At 40.5% G+C, this 17,454-nt stretch overlaps 1 protein-coding gene and 1 long non-coding RNA gene across 2 annotated transcripts; both read left to right on the forward strand.

The window, feature by feature from the left end:
* The first annotated feature begins 602 nt into the window (after nt 1–602).
* On the forward strand, nt 603–1,878 carry LOC144386405 (uncharacterized). Its single transcript, XR_013452123.1, has 2 exons — nt 603–1,545; nt 1,627–1,878. It is a non-coding gene; the product is annotated as an uncharacterized LOC144386405 (long non-coding RNA).
* An 8,568-nt stretch (nt 1,879–10,446) lies between these two features.
* LOC144386404 (uncharacterized) lies at nt 10,447–13,799 on the forward strand. Its single transcript, XM_078087609.1, has 4 exons — nt 10,447–10,546; nt 11,123–11,167; nt 11,963–11,989; nt 12,210–13,799. The coding sequence occupies exons 2-4, from the start codon at nt 11,143–11,145 to the stop codon at nt 13,343–13,345; spliced, it is 1,188 nt and encodes a 395-aa protein (XP_077943735.1). The 5' UTR covers nt 10,447–10,546; nt 11,123–11,142; the 3' UTR covers nt 13,346–13,799.
* The last annotated feature ends 3,655 nt before the right edge of the window (nt 13,800–17,454 follow it).

A 17,454-nucleotide genomic window follows, 5' to 3' on the forward strand; every position in this document is an offset into this window, starting at 1 on the left:
TGTTAACTGGAGGAAAAGAATGCAGTCAAACACAAAAATTACCGGAATAGTAAAACATTGAACATGTTATCTTGCTGTATTTTTGTGTGACAGAATTGATAATGCATACATTTGAGTGGATATAGTGTGACTTTAGCGATGTAGAATCCATACAGCATACCAAACGCAGACTTGAGCACAACAAATACTTTATCTAGCAACACAACACATCAACAGCGACACAGGAAACTCAATGAACCGAGAAGGGACACACATGGTTTGAATACACTGGGAAGGTGCAGGTGATTTGACACAGGAGGAAACAATTGGGGACACGGTAGACAATCACCCAGAGGAGAAAACACCAGAGCAGGAAGTGAAGTTAATCCAGGGACACGAGAGGCAGGAAACTACGAATCCACACCGTGATATAATGACTACATAATTATCTTGTTTCATACTGAATTGGAGTCAAATTGAATTAAGTTTGTATTATTTCTGATCTGTCCTTTAACTTTAAGGTTAAATAATGTTTGTTAATTGAATGCCAGAAGAACAAAGTATCCATCGACAACATTCTATATTTATTAGTAAGTTATTTTGTTTATCATCTTTTAGCACTTATACATAATTTTTCAGGGTGAAATGGATGAACACAGTACATATATTAGGTCATTTTAGCTTGTGTCTCTTTCAAGGCAGTTGGGATTTCCTGGTCTATCAAGAGACCATGTTAAGGGGAAACTTCCAAATGCCTGAGTGGTTGCAGTAGTGACGGCATAGCTGTCCTCATGAAAGTGTCAAAACATATCAGATTTGACGTTTGAGTCTCTTTTAAGGAAATGTTGTGGTGGGAAAAAAACAATATCTTTTACAATTTATTTTATTGTAGATTTGGTACTGAGATATTGAAGTGAAGAAAGTTAACACATACCTGTATAGTGGTTCATCTTTGGACAATGAATAAAATGTGAAAATTGTACATGTTCAAATAAAGTACTTCTATTCAGGAAAAATAAATTAAAGGGAAGAAAAGCTTGAATTTCCCCTTTTCGGTTTTACATTCGGACTCAACACTCTCAGCCTATTGAAAATAATGAAACTATAACACATATTAATATTTCAACAATTTTATAGAATACATATCCCAATACCCCACTTTTTTGCTGAGCGAGGGATTTGAGCTCTGGCTTGTCCTGCCAAAATTTTAAACCTGGGCGTGAATGCAGTCAGGGTCATTCTCATACTCAAGTGGAGGTGCTCAATGTCCCTCGTAATGGTGTTGCAACGGTCTCTGAGCATATGAGACTCACTGGTTTAGCGCTCCAGTGGGAAGTAAGAACAGAAACGAGTCCCTCCAGTCTGGATTAAACGCTCTTTCTGTCATGATCTGACTTGGCTTTGGAGGTGTGGTTTCAGGCTGGGAGAGCAGGTTTCCCTGGTTACCTGGGCGGAGTCTCGTGGCTGCCTGCTGTCACACCCGTCCTGCATTTACGATCGTCAGGAACCCCTCTTAAGGAACAGCAGGAGCACTAGTCTTCGCCAGATCGTTTTGCCTTCCTAGTGGTAACTTGGCCAGCTCTCACCCGAGATTGATTTTCAAAGGAAAGAGTTTTTTGTTGCATTGACCTTTTTTTCGTGTTTCAGTCCCATCCCAGCCTGCTTCCCCGGAACCTGACGGATTCCCCGGCTTCCCCTCTCGCCCTCCGTGGCTTGGGAGAACTCCTCCAGCCAGCCGGATCATTACCTCTCCCTCCAGCGTGGATTCTATCTACCGCACCGCTCCTGCCGCCTGGACCCCTGTGCCTCTCTGCCTCTCCAGCATCTTCCCCGGCCACGGATCCCGAATGAACTATTTAAGTCCCTCTGCTGACAAAATAAAATCTTTTATCCTCTGAATCCTGCTTTTGAGTTCAACCCTCGTTCTGGCTATCACCCCATGACACTTTCTTTTTGGAGAGTCCTTTTTTGTCCTGATAAGTTAATTGTCACTTTCACATACACTGACAACTGTTCGCTAGTGCACTTTATTTTTAAACTTTTTATAGTCTATATTTTCATTTTCAATTCAATTAATTTTATTTTGTATAGCCCAAAATCGCAGATTACAAATTTGCCTCAGAGGGCTTTACAGTCTGTACACATACAACATCCTCTGTCCCGAAACCCACCATCAGCACAGGAAAAACTCCCCAAAAAATGAAAAAACCTTTCCAAGAGGGAAAAAAGGGAAGAAACCTTAGAGAGAACGTCAGAGGAGGGATCCCACTCCCGGTATGGACAGACTACAATGGATGCCATGTGTACAGAATGAACAATGTATAATACATGCAATTCCTATGACAGAAATGATTCAAGTAATTGTGAGTAGTAAGCCAGGACCACTGCAGGGGCAACCACCATCAGATAGAACCACAATCCACAGAAGCCTGTCGGGAGGGAGAGCACAGAGACTTTAGGAGAGGGTAATGTTGGTTTACGAGTACAATAATATGATTAATATCTAAAATAATAATGATGATAATGATGATGGCAGCAGCAGGGCCACGGCAGGTGTCAGGACCAGGTTCCAGAAGGAACTACGATCTACGGAGACCTGCTAGGGGAGAAAGCACAAAAAAAAAACGGAAAGAAGCTGAATTAGTCATGTGCATTAATAAAACGTGAATTATTGTAGAACGAGAGCGTGAGAGAGCAGCTCGGTGTGTCCTAAGAAGTCCCCCGGCAGTCTAACCTATAGCAGCTTAACTAAGGGCTGGTCCGGGCTAACCTGAGCCAGCCCTAACAATAGGCACAAAGCAGTGTTAATTTGGTTGACGAAAACTATGACGAAAAATTTTCGTTAACAACCTTCTTTTCCATGACTAAGACGTGACGAAAACTATCTTAAAAAATAAAAACTATGACTAAATCTATTCTAACTTTCGTTAACGAGACGAAGATGTTGGTGGTTGACGAAGTCACGATACTTTTCCCCCTAAATTCGCACGCAGCTGACAGGCAAAGTACGGCGGATATTAACGCGTCATGATGACGTCATCCACGAACCCAGAACGCTCGCTCGCAGCGGTGGTTCTTGTGCACCAACTACGGACCGCGACGACTATTTTACGCTTCGGTGAGTTTGAATGTGCGCTTCCTTAGTTTAGCTCAGCGATCTCGGTTTAGCTGACTGTTAGCAGGCTGAAGCCGCGCTGCTTCACAGAAACATGAAGGCCCGTTTAACAGCTCGGGGCTGTTAACACGTCTAACATAATAAACTCATTGAAGGTTCTGAAGCCTCACGCATTTCAACTATAGTTCACACGCCACATCATGAGAAGACGCTGTTAAACCGTCTCGGCCACCGTACGCCTGTTACTAAGCAACATAGAGACACGCACACACGTGACAGGTGGATCCTTTTGATAGAACTGCGCAGTGCAGGTGAAGGACGTAGCGGCACAGAGCAGGTGGAGGAAAACCCGCAGGACACAAGAGAGAAGAACTGGTCATGAAACCAAAAAATAAACAAAGAGAAAGACAAGACTGTTGAATGAAAAGTGGGGGTCCAGTTTAAAATGGCTGGTTTATGCTGCAGCCAAGAAAAAAATGTATTGCACCGATTGTAGGACGTTAAGGTCTCTTTTGTTGGGACAAGCAATTTCACAGTGGAAACAATAAAGGACCATGAAGTTTCAAAAGCATTGCAAGTAAACAGACAAAGACAACAAAGTGTTGCGTTTAGGTCCCTGGTCCTCATGGGTTGTTACACCTTTGCCAATTTGTTAAATTGCCTTGCAAATAAATGCTTTGCTATTTGTTAAAATCCAAATCCTTTCATGTAATGATTTTTCACATGTCATTTATATCAGCTCACACAAACACTTCAACCATTTTCTTCTTGGCCCGGCTCCTCCGTCACATTTTACAACCCATTGTGGCCCGCGAGTCCAAAAGTTTGCCGACCGCTGCTATAGACCTGTCCTAGGAGGGACATCTGATGGACAACCAAGTACTGCAAGCTAGACTATTATGCAGTTGTAGACACAACACAGAGGGTCCCTGGGCCTGAGAAGGGAAGAAAATTAGTTTAATATGGCTATTAAATGTGACTAAAACTAGACTACAACTAATTATATTTTAGTCTAGTTTCCGTCGACGAAAACTAGACTAAAACTAAGAAGGATTAAAATGACTAAATGTGACTAAAACTAATATGCATTTTTTGTCTAAAGACTAAGACTAAATCAAAAATAGCTGCCAAAATTAACACTGGCACAAAGAGGAAAGTTTTAAGTTTTACTTTAAAAGAGCTGACCGAATCTGCCCCCGGACTGAAAGTGGAACCTGGTTCCACAAAAGAGGAGTTTGATAACTGAAGGCTCTGGCGCCCAGCCTACTTTTTAAAACCATAGGAACAACAAGTAACCCAGCATCTATGGAGCGTAGCTGCCTTGTAGGGCAGTAAGGTGTTACAAGCTCTTTAAGATACGATGGTGCCTCACCAGCAAGTGCCTTGTAGGTGAGGAGAACTACCTTAACATCTATTCTTAATTTAACAGGGAGCCAGTGCAGAGATGTTAATACAGGAGTGATATGATCCCTTTTCTTAGTTCTTGTTAATACACGTGCTGCATTCTGAATCAATTGGAGAGGCTTAAGAGATTTACAAGAGCAGCCTGATAACAAAGAATTACAGTAGTCCAGTCTGGAAGTGACGAACGCATGAACTAATTTTTCTGCATCACTTTGAGACAGGAAGTTCCTGATTTTTGATATGTTACGTAGATGAAAATAGGCAGTCCTTGAAGTCTTCTTTATATACGAGTTGAAGGTCATGTCCTGGTTGAAGAGAACTCCCAGATTCCTGACGGTGCTGCTGGGTACCAGATCAATTCCATCCATAAAAACTGTATCACGTGACAGCTGGCTTCGAAGGCGCTCTGGGCCTATCAAGATAACTTCCGTTTTTTCTGAGTTTAGCATCGGGAAGTTGACGGTCATCCAAGTTTTGATGTCTCCAAGGCATTCTTGAAGTCTAACTAGCTGGTCCGTCTCTTCTGGCTTGATCGATAGATACAGTTGAGTATCGCCTGCATAACAATGGAAGTTTATGCAGTGTTTCCTGATAAGATCGCCCAAAGGAAGCATATAGAGGGTAAATAAAATCGGTCCAAGTACAGAACCTTGTGGGACTCTGTGACCAACATTGGTGGTCTTTCAGGATTCACGGTTTACAAGCACAAACTGGGATCGATCCGATAAGTAGGATTTAAACCAGCTGTTTAGCTCACCAGCTTTGAGTGCAGTCCCTTTGATACCAATTAAATGTTATAGTCTCTGCAACAGGATACAATGGTCTATGGTATCAAATGTGGCACTGAGGTCCAGCAAGACAAGAAAAGAGATGAGTCCTTGGTCCGATGCTAGTAGAGCAAGATCATTCGTAATTTTCACTAGTGCTGTTTCTGTACTATGATGCGCTCGAAATCCTGACTGGAAATCCTTGAACAAAGCATTGTTTTGTAGAAAGTCACATAATGGATTTGCGACGGATTTCTCAAGGATCTTAAGAGAGGAAGGGAAGATTAGAGATAGGTCTGTAGTTAGCCAACACCTCTGGAGCAAGAGTAGGTTTCTTAAGAAGAGGTTTAATTACAGCTACCTTGAAGGACTGTGTTAAATGTCCTGTCAACAAAGACAGATTCATAATATCTAATAAGGATGTGCTAACTAAAGGAAAAACTTTAAGCAGCTGGGTCGGAATCGGATCCAAGAGTCAAGTAGAAGATTTAAACTTTGAAAATAAAGAAGTCAGTTGATCAAGGTTGATGGAAGAGAAGGCATCCAGGCAGGCATCAGGCCCCACTGCTGCATCCAAGGTTCCTACATCGGAGGACAGGTCGGCACTGGATGAAGGCAGGAGACCATCAATTTTCTCTTTGATAGTCAGAATCTTATCATTGAAGAAGTTCATGAAGTCATTACTAGTGAGGTCCATCGGAATACTCGGCTCGACAGAGTTGTGACTCTATGTCAGTCTGCCTGTAGCAGTATCAACAAAATTATCGATCTGGGACGGACTGAGGTTCTCACAGGATTCTTCTTGAATCTTCTTCTTGTATCTTGAGGCAGGGCACTGAACTTAGAGCAGAAGGAAGGGCTTCTTTAAATGAGGCTACAGCGGTATCCGATAAGCGTCAACTGTAGAAACCCTTGGCAGGAGCAGGTGGTTGCGATAGTAGAAATTCAAAGGTTATCAGACAATGGTCCGACGGGAGAGGGTTCTGTGAAAAAATTGTTAAATGTTCAATCCCAATCCCATACACAAGAACGAAGTCGAGAGTGTCGTTAAAACAGTGAGTTGGTTTATTTACACACTGACAGAAACCAATTAAATCTAACAATGAAAGAAATACAGTACTAAGGCTGTCATTGTCCACATCCACATGAATGTTAAAGTGACCCACAATAATTACCTTGTCCTTTTTTAAGGACCAAACTCGTTAAGAACTGTGAAAATTCAGAAAGAAATTCTGAATAAGGACCTGGGGCCCTGTACACTATTACAAAGAGAACCGGCTGGATTATTTTCCAGGTCGGTTGCGAAAGACTGAAAACCAGGCTTTCAAATGAGTTATAATCCACCTTAGGTTTAAAGTTTATTAAAAGGCAGGAGTCATAAATAGCTGCCACGCCACCCCCCCCACCTCGGCCTGTGCCTCGGGGAATATGAGTATTAACATGACTCGGAGGAGTCGCTTCATTTAAACAGAAATATTCCCAATTCAACAACCACGTTTCAGTAAGACAAAATATATGAACATGGTGATCTGATATTAGTTTATTTACCAAAACAGCTTTAGATGACAGATCTGATATTCAAAAGACCCCCTTTAATCCTCCTATTTTGTTGCACTATTGCATTATTAGTTTTAACTTTAATTAAGTTATTTACTATAACTCCTCGGTTGTTTACCTTTAACTTAGATAACTGTGTCTGTATCGCATATAAATTAGACTGCCCTACAATAGGCTGAAGAATGTCTTCATAGAAAAGGGGGACATGATATCATTAGAAATGTTATGGCTGGGCGATTACAGAATGCATTGTGGAGTGTTCTCCCCCAGGGTAGGCATGGATTTTCAACCTCCACTATATCTTCATCCTCATCTGGAGCCACAGATTCACTGTCATCAGACATACATTCTCCTAAAAGAAATAAGAAAGCACAAATTTAAATATGTCATGTTGATTGAATGATTATGAATAAATGAATGACACACATTGTTCTACTGACTGAACCCTGATCTCCCTAACTAACTGTTTGGCAAACCTGTTGCAGGGATCCAATCTCCCTGAAATCAATCTACCAGTACGAGAGAAGTTGTACGACTGAATTTTTGCCGATATCCCCATTTAACTTTGATCACTCTTTCTGCAAAAAATGCACTGACAACCCCACTAGTGGTGGGATGGTGACATCTGCTGGACAAAAACAAAGAATTCTCATGTACTAAATTACATATTTTACTTGTGCATCACTTATGGCGTTCAATACATCCAAATACAGTAGTTTGGGGCTTTACAAAGATGAAAATGAAAAATATATACATATATATATAACCCCCCCCCAACTTACAGAACCCGAGACAAAATGAATGAGTTCTACTGCAGATTTTATAGACAATCGGAAAGTCTCGACCTCATCCCCCACAGCTCCACCAAACCTGACCCAGACCATTCTCGCCGTCTTAGGTATTCAGAAAGGGCCTGACCCCTTTCCTGCGGTCACTCCCTTCAGACTTCCCGTTCACATACACTTGTCACTTTCACATACGGTCACAACGCAGGTGTGTAGAGTATGGTTATCTGCTCCTCAGTGCACTATATTTTTTTATTAGGGCCTGAGCTGACCGAAGGCTAATGCTATTTCATTTCATTCCAAAGCAACCCAGGCTGACTCCGGTAAGGTAATGATTAAGAATGTGCGGGATGCTTGTGACTGTTTTGTCTTGCTTGTTTTTTTCAATTTCTATCATATTTTGGATTTACAAACAAATGAACTCCTCCAAGAGTTTAAATTCGGGCAGACTGATCCTGACACCTGTGTAGTCGAAAGTCATCAAAATCAAGAGTTTTCGTGCAACAACCTGGACGTGGCCTGGCGTCCATTTTGGTGGATTTTCTTGAAAATGTAAAATGTTATAACTCCAAGGAATATTCAAATTTCTGGCCAAAATCATGATGGTAGTGTAGGCCTTAAAGTAGTCCCATGCAGTGATTAAAAGAATCATAGCGCCATCTATTGGCATAAGGAAATGCAAGAGTTGAACACTTTAATTTGCTACTACTAGCCATCTAATCCATCGACCTTTAAATGTATCCATTAAAGCCTTAAGACTTTGATAGTTCCCCATGATTATTGGGAGTTAATAGAAAAACTTTGTTGCCGTGACAACACGGCCTTTGCATCACAGTTCAGATATTTCCGAGCCTTGGAAAACTCAAAAACTCTTGAAATGTTTTGTCTGTGTCCTAGATAATGACATCCCAGAGTTGATGTGGAATTTGGGCAAAAAAAAAATGTATAACAGGTGGCCTTAAAAACAAATCTTTTGGGACCATGCTCTAAAATGAACAGGAAGTCAGTCATATTGTGAGAATATTCCCTCTATTTTTTGCACTTTCAAGACGCTATACTTTGACGAACTCCCTAGGACTTTGTCACAGCAACTTTGACAAAGGTATCCAAAGGCCTTGGAGATTAAAAGCTATTAAGTCTTGTGTTACGGTCTTGCTACTATAACCAGTCCTTCAACGCCAAAATGAAGGTTCTTTTGAGGGACTAAATGGGCTCCAATATTTACAAAACACATTTACAGTTAAAGATGTAGTTACTTTATATGATTTCAATGCCTCCAAATACATATTTGGAGGCACATATACATACATCAACTGCTTTGATCCAGGCGCACCTATTTTGTACTGTAGAGTTAAGTTGTAAATGTGTAAATTGAACATGCTACAAGGTCTCTGCTGTGTCTAGCGACTGAGATGACTTGCAGCGATTCTGTAATTAGTCGAGAAGGTGTTGCAAATGTGCAGGTCACAATGTTCCAATTTGTTAATTATGCACTTAACATGTTGATGAGGAAATGGGCTCAGGTAGTCTGAGGGCCAGCTGGCAGGGTTTGGTATCTGATGAAGATCCCTCCCTTTTGAGGTTTTCTTGGCGTGTCCAGCTAATACCCAGGAATGGTCATCATTTGCGTTTTTTCCGATAGCAGTAAAAAAAATTAAAAAATGAAGGCATTTTTTTACTTCAAACTATGAACAATATATTAACTGTTTATAGCATGCTTAGTGTTTACCCTCTGTAAGAGCCAGAAGCAAAACATAACTCATAGGTTTACATTGACTGAGAGTCACAGCCATTAGTTACTATTAGTTAATACATTTTGATGAATAGATAGCAGTATGCCTCACTGATCAACAGTAAATGCCGTTAGTCCAGTCTAAATCTATGTTAGCTTATTCGAAATGTGTTAAAAAGAGAGAAGAGAACAAAGCGGTCATCAAAATTCAAAATTATTCCAGCCCGGTTATAAACATACATAGAGAATTGTCGAAAAAGGTAAAATGTCAACATATGCAGAAAAAGGCAAGATATGCAGAAGACCATTTCTAAACACACAACATGTACAACTTTAAAAGATGTTGCCTGGCTTCTGTTGTTTCTTATTAGTTATCAAGAAAAATCAAAAGAGGGAGGTAAAGGAGCTGGCCCAAAAATACAGTACAGTGGCACAATTGCAATATTAAGTTTTATTTTTACTTGTGAACGAATATGAATTAAACATCACTTGGTTAATCTTTAGTTTTCCAGAGTATGATTTTACAAGGCAAACATTTCCAGAAGAATCCAATGTTCAGGCTTCTTGAAGGCTGTGATGTGTGTAAATGATAACTTTATATAGTTAAATTATTATCTTATGTCCTTAAGCCTTTGGGGCATTGTAGTAATAATACTAGTCAAAAAACAATACATGCACAGAACAAGGTCAGATTTCTTTTGGAAATGAGAAACAGCCTGTAAAGCTGTAAATACACAGTGATTCAAACTAAACTACAGCTTTTATGAAATGCTTTTCCACCATCTGTATGATGAAGAGATATGTTTAACACCACATTATGCATAATTAGGTGTGTCTAATTAAAAAGGACATGACAGGAATAAGGCTAGTTTCCTTGTTGAGATGTGGAAACAGCGTGTAAGGACAATTACGCTGTGATCCAAAATTCTTCAGAAAGAAAACATCCACTTCACACGCAATTACAAGGAACAGCTGTGGCAGCGTTCAACTAAACACTGCTAAAATATGCCAGGGACGAAAGGAAAGTATCTGGGAGGTACCATAATCAGATGTCACCATCAGATTTACCTGAGCCAATTTCCTCATAACTCAACAAGTGTCCACTTTAAATTTTGAACCACCCAGTCAGCTCTATATAAAACATCGCTACGAGACCTGTGTCAGTCACTATTCACGGCAGAGACAGTTCATGCTTCTTTGAACATTTGTAAGTATACCTTTTACCTTGATCCTAACCACCGACTTCTAATTGAATTGTTTTTTCTGCTTTGTATATTTCTGTACATTTAAAACTTAAGGATACTGTATGTGTGAGTTAGTGCCGAGCACCATCATGTCCTTCCTTATGTACAACTATATTTATTTATTTTGGCATTTCACAGTTGTAGTGTAAATTGTTCTCTCGATTCTAGTCAATCATTTAGACAGTTTGAATCTTGGTAAAAAATAAATATTTTGATTGGGGCTGACTACCTCTGTGGCTTTTTGCAACATTATATGTATGAATATATACCGGTGGTGTGACTCGGAGAGAGTTGTTCCAAAACTACATACTGTGTTTGGTGGCGGTGAGGGAAACACCACGGAATATCAAACTGTCTTACTTCAAAAGACAATCCAGTCCTTTATATTGTGTATATTAAGCTGTGCACTTCTCATGCTTAAAAACTGTGGTTTTTATGGGACCAATCAATCAACGAGAATAGCTCAGTGCGAGGACTTCAAATTAACAAATGTGTTTACATTTATTCCGCTGCATATTAATCAAAGGCTTGTCTTTCAGCTCATCCAGACAGTGGCAAAATGCGCAAGCTCACTCTAACTGCAGGTAAGGCACAATGATAAATTCAATTTTTTAAATAGAGTCGGTTTAACCAAAGTAAAAAATGTATTTTCTTACTTAACTCCAATGAAATCTTACCAAACCATAAGCTCAACAGAATAACAGCTCCTTTGTCCAAAAGCTTGAATGAAATACTCACTCTCTTCATGATTCTATTGTTCACAAATGTAGATAACTCATTTATTTTATAATGTTAAACAAAATCCCATTCAACTCCAATATAACTTGGGTAATATTATAATAACCTGCACAAATACAAACAGACTAAAACTGCAGACCAGAGTATTGTTAAGTCTTGGTTTTCAGTTATATACGGAAGTGATCTTCTTACTGGAATAGATTGCCATGGTTAATTATAAATGACACCTAACCTACATCCAAACAGGTTATATTAGAGACCTCAACTCATAATCAAAGCAATTCATATGGTAAATTAATATTATACAATTAGGAAAAAGTTAAAGTCATAAGTCAGGCTAAAAGTAACCCAGTTGAAACAGACACATGCAAACTAGACAGCTCGCAAGAAACCCCAGAACTTGGCGAGTGTAAATGAACTGATATACAATTTCACTGCTTCATCTAGGGTACGATAGATTGACTTATAGTCCAATGTCAGTGTTGTAAAAAGATATGTTTTGGTTGTATTCTTATGGCAGGTGTCATCCAGAAATGGATTGGATTGCGGTTACTTAAACCCCGGATATGTTGAAATGCTTTGTGGTACATGTCCTGTTAATCTTTGTTTGAACCAATACTAACAAGTGTGTCACTTTCAAGGTCTCTGTTTGATCATCGCCAGCTTGGGTAAGTTCATAAAATTAAAAAATCATAATCGACAGAATCGCTATTAGATCAATTATGTCCTTGACTAAGCAAAGTAGTGGATTATTAGTTTTATGTATATGATTCAATGCCATCATCTTTAATGTAATCCCCTTTTATTACATTCATAAATTTGAGTTTTGTTCAGTGGAAATAATTAATGCTTAAACAGCAATTAACAAATCTGACATAATTATTTTAGGTTTACCTGGCCAAGCAAGAATTCTTCCAGCTTACCAAAGACCTGGAAACCCCTGTTATGGAGGACAAAATGGGCCATACCCCAACCCTGCAGATCCACATACGTTTTTCAACTGTGATTGGGGAAACGTCTACCTCCAAAAATGCCCAACAAATTTGGTGTATAATCATGCCAAAAAGGCTTGTGACTATCCCGTACACCCTTATTATACACAACATCCTACTACAACTCCCACGACTACCACCAGTCCTCCCACCACAACTCCAATGACTACAACCAGTCCGCCAACCACAACTCCCATCACTACAACCAGTCCTCCTACCACGACAATTGCGACAACAACAACCAGCAGTACCTCTCATAAAAACCCCTGTTATGGAGGACAAAATGGGCCATACCCCAACCCTGCAGATCCACATACGTTTTTCAACTGTGATTGGGGAAACGTCTACCTCCAAAATTGCCCAGCAAATTTGGTGTATAATCATGCCAAAAAGGCTTGTGACTATCCCGTACACCCTTATTATACACAACATCCTACTACAACTCCCACGACTACCACCAGTCCTCCCACCACAACTCCAATGACTACAACCAGTCCGCCAACCACAACTCCCATCACTACAACCAGTCCTCCTACCACGACAATTGCGACAACAACAACAACCAGCAGTACCTCTCATAAAAACCCCTGTTATGGAGGACAAAATGGGCCATACCCCAACCCTGCCGATCCACATACGTTTTTCAACTGTGATTGGGGAAACGTCTACCTCCAAAAATGCCCAGCAAATTTGGTGTATAATCATGCCAAAAAGGCTTGTGACTACCCCATACACCCTTATTATACACAACATCCTACTACAACTCCTACGACTACCACCAGTCCTCCCACCACAACTTCAATGACTACAACCAGTCCTCCTACCACGACAATTGCGACAACAACAACCAGCAGTACCTCTCATAAAAACCCCTGTTATGGAGGACAAAATGGGCCATACCCCAATCCTGCAGATCCACATACGTTTTTCAACTGTGATTGGGGAAACGTCTACCTCCAAAAATGCCCAGCAAATTTGGTGTATAATCATGCCAAAAAGGCTTGTGACTATCCCGTAAACCATTATTATTGAGGAGGAGGAGGTTATTAAACTAGCCATACAGCTTCTGGATCATTTGAAAGTCTGCTGGGGTGTTGGGGATTTCAAGGTCCTCTCTTTCGTTAATATAAAAGTGCTTAATTACTTCATGGTTGAGTATGATATAGGTTTATATTAATTGTTGGTGTATCTAATCCGACTGGATATTTCTATTTTGTTTATGTTTTGCTATTGATGGATTGATTTTAAACTCATTATGGCATATATGGTACAAATTGCATTCATAGGCATGTTCTTTGTAGAAATTGAAATGACACCAATTATACTGAAATGTACCAAAAATATACCCTAAATAACTCAACTTATAATGGCATGTTTTTGGAGGGTTTTGTTTTAAATTTGGTTGTTCTGTATTGGTTACTCTTTGCTTATCCTTATATGCTTAGGTGTTTATGACAATAAAAAAACACAGTACATCTTTACAAAACCAATGTCATGATTGTGTCAGTGTTAACTGAAGGAAAAGAATGCAGTTAAACACAAATCACCGAAATAGTCAAACATTGAACATGTCATTTTGCTACTGTTCCTTTTCTCAGAAATTTGAGAAGGAAGGTGTCACAAAATGTACTGTCAACCCTCCTAGTGGTGAGATGGTGACATCTGCTGGACTCTTTTAATATTACGTGCATTACAAAAAAAAACATGTTAAGTACACAACAGTGTTCAACCTGGATTATGATGAATTTATCTTATAAAAAATGAAACACATCTATCTTACACTTGGGACTTCTAATTACATTGAAACCGAATGCATTTAATAAACTACTTCTTACCCAGGTTTCTAGAAACCTGATTATTTTCGCACAGTGGCATTAGCACTTTTACTGTATAAAACGTAATAATAGTAATATTTCTGATGACAGACCTGGCCAATCCACCCGTGCCACATCATTTTTATGTGCTTGTGTCATGTCTATTTAAGAAAGAGTTGAAGAAAAAATCTTGTTGTTACTGTTCATGCTAAAAAAAAACTACATAATCTGTTAATGCCTGGCATAAATATTACTCTGTGGTAAAGGATAACTACAGCTTACAAGTGTAAATTCAGGCATAACACAATCAAAGGCTACACTCGAAGTAAAGCAGCAGCACAAACAAACAAGATGTCACTTAAAGACACACCATGCAGGTCCAGCTCACGTGAAAGAAAGCTAACAGAGAAAGGCCAAGAGATGCAGGACCAAGACACCAGAAAACGTGAGAAAGCATTTAACAAGACCTATGACTCTTGTAGGCTGGTAGCAAGGGAGACTAGAACAAAGTTTAAAACCCTCTGTTCATTGGAAGACCTTAACGAATTACAGCAAGGCATTCAAGCAAAGCATGATGACGTAAGCCAGCAGTATGAACCCATTCTACGTAACAGTAACACCACACCAGAGATTGTAAAGAAAATGGATGCTTGTGTTACACTAACAAAAGACATTTGTGACCTCATAAGCGACCGTCTAGAGACTATTAATCAAGATTATAATGACCAACTTGAGAAGGAAAGGGTGAGAGAAACATTAAACAAAGATGAATATGGGTCTGTCTTTGGTCACACCCAAACTGAAACGGTAAGCTCAGCAAAGTCACCGGAGAGATTGAGCAACCGCTGCAGCTCAGTTAGTACCCACAGCAGTAGAGTAGATGCACAAGCAGAGCTTGCGGCTAAGCTGGAACAATCAAAGGCCATGAAAGAAATCCAAGGAGAATGAATGGAAACTTAAAGAACTTAAAGAGGGTGAATGGAAACTTAAAGAAGCAAAAATGTTGGCAGAAATGAAACAAAAGGAGGTGGAAATACAACAACAGTTGGAACAAGAGAGAGCCAAATTGCAGCAGTTACAGGCAGAAAAGGACGTTGCTGTAGCAGCAGCTCGTCTGAGAGCATAAGACGATTTGGAAGGTTTTGATAACCATGATGAGGAGATTAATGACAGAATGCAAACTGAACCTCGATTAAATCCTGATGCTGCATCATTCCAACCTCATCAAGCTATGACGATGACCCTGGAGTCTGTCAGTCTGGCCCAAGCAATCGCCAGCTCATTAAGCATGAATCGTTTGCTGGTCCCTGAACCAACTACGTTCAGTGGCGACCATTTACAGTTTACCGATTGGAAGATGCAATTCACAGCTCTTATTGACAGAAAACCCCTCCCACAAAGTGAGAAGATGTTTTATCTAAAAAATTATCTTGTTGGAGAGGCGCGCAAAGCTGTAGAAGCTGTAGAGATTCAGAGAGCGCGTACAGTGGAGCATGGAGAGTCTTACAAGACAGATATGGGAACCCGTTCACCATACAAAAGGCTTTCCGAGATAGGCTCATGAGGTGGCCAAAGATCAGCACAAACGACCCACAAGCGCTACAACAGTTCGCTGACTTCCTCCAAGGCTGCACTGAGGCGATCCCACACGTCAAAGGACTAGCTATCCTCAATGATTGTGAGGAAAACCACAAGTTGCTTAAAAAACTACCAGACTGGATCGTGCGCAAATGGAGTCGAATAATTGTAGATGAACTTGACACATCTGGAAACTATCCAGATCTTTCATGCTTTACAAAGTTCCTGAGCAAAGAGGCACGGATAGCCTGCAACCCTATTGCTTCTCCATGGTTGATAAATTTCAAGGCCACAGATGAAAGATCACCAAAGCAAGCCAAGGCTCTCAACACAAATACGCAAACAAAGAGTTTCGTTCAGGAGAAACAAGATACACACGTCAGTAAACTTAAATCGCCTTGCTCCGTCTGTAAAAGTGAAGCTCATAACATCACCAAGTGTCCCATATTCGCAGCGAAAAGTGGTGAAGACAAAAAGGCATTCATCTGTGAAAATCGGCTCTGCTTTGGGTGCATGAGAAAGGGTCACATTACCAAAGATTGCAAGAGACGGCACACATGCGACATATGCAGCCGTCGTCACCCAACCTGCTTGCACGAAGACAGGAAACAAAGACCTGTGGAAGCGTCAATGAATAGCTCGCCTTCCACGGAAAACCATGCCAGCTTGGAAACGCATAAGGTCGTATCCCATGCATCAACGCACCATGCTTCTGCTACCTCGAGTATTGTGCCAGTCCTTGTCTCTTCAATACAAGAACCACACAGAGAAGTACTTACGTACGCAATACTGGACACACAGAGTGATTCAACGTTTGTCTTAGAAGATGTACTTGACAAATTGAATGTAGATACCCAACAAGTACAACTGAAACTGAGTACTATGACAGCTATTGACACAATCATATCGAGCAAGAACGTCCATGGTCTACAGGTTCGAGGACTGCACTCCAAGAGCTACATCCAAGTACAGCAAGCCTACAGCCGTGATTTTATCCCGGTGGACAAGTCTTACGTCCCAACGAAGGAAACCGCATTACGGTGGCCGCATCTCAGACATATAGCAGATAAGCTACCACCCCTTCAAGACTGTGATGTAGGGCTCCTGATTGGATATGACTGTCCATCAGCGCTAGCTGCTATTGAAGTTATCATTGAGGACAAAAATCAACCGTTTGCACAGAGATCAGAACTAGGATGGAGTATCATAGGCACATCAAACCCCCACCTAGACAGACAAGGAAGTCAGAGCTTTGTGCATCGGCTCACAGTAAAAGAACTGCTAAATCCATCGTCGACAGATGTTCTAAAGGCCCTAGAATCGGACTTCACTGAGAGAACTTATGAAGATAAATATGTGTCTCAGAATGATGTTCGTTTCATACAGTTCCTCAGTGACAACATCACGCAGAAAAAGGACGGACATTATCAGATGCCACTCCCTTTCAAGAGCAACACGCCACCCAACCTACCAAACAACAAGAGGCTAGCAACAGTTCGCCTGCAGTGTCTTAAGAAGAAATTAAAGACCAATAAACAATACTATGATCAATACAAAACATTCATGGAAGAAACAATTAACAAGGGTGATGCAGAGCCTGTCCCTACAACATCCGAGGGAGAGACAGAGTGGTACCTTCCGCATCACGGCGTCTATCACCCCAGAAAACCAGACAAACTGAGAGTCGTATTCGACTGTTCAGCCAAATTCCATGGCGTTTCTCTAAACGACACTCTACTAACTGGGCCT

The sequence above is a fragment of the Gasterosteus aculeatus genome, chromosome 2 (assembly GCF_964276395.1).
Source record: "Gasterosteus aculeatus chromosome 2, fGasAcu3.hap1.1, whole genome shotgun sequence".
NCBI classification, from domain to species: domain Eukaryota; kingdom Metazoa; phylum Chordata; class Actinopteri; order Perciformes; family Gasterosteidae; genus Gasterosteus; species Gasterosteus aculeatus.

Excerpts from the sequence above, each read along its gene's own strand:
- LOC144386404 (XM_078087609.1), top strand. The coding sequence starts at position 11,143 with ATGCGCAAGCTCACTCTAACTGCAG. Across the intron at positions 11,168-11,962 it reads CAAGCTCACTCTAACTGCAG|GTCTCTGTTTGATCATCGCC; the intron begins GTAAGGCACAAT and ends GTCACTTTCAAG. Across the intron at positions 11,990-12,209 it reads TTTGATCATCGCCAGCTTGG|GTTTACCTGGCCAAGCAAGA; the intron begins GTAAGTTCATAA and ends TAATTATTTTAG.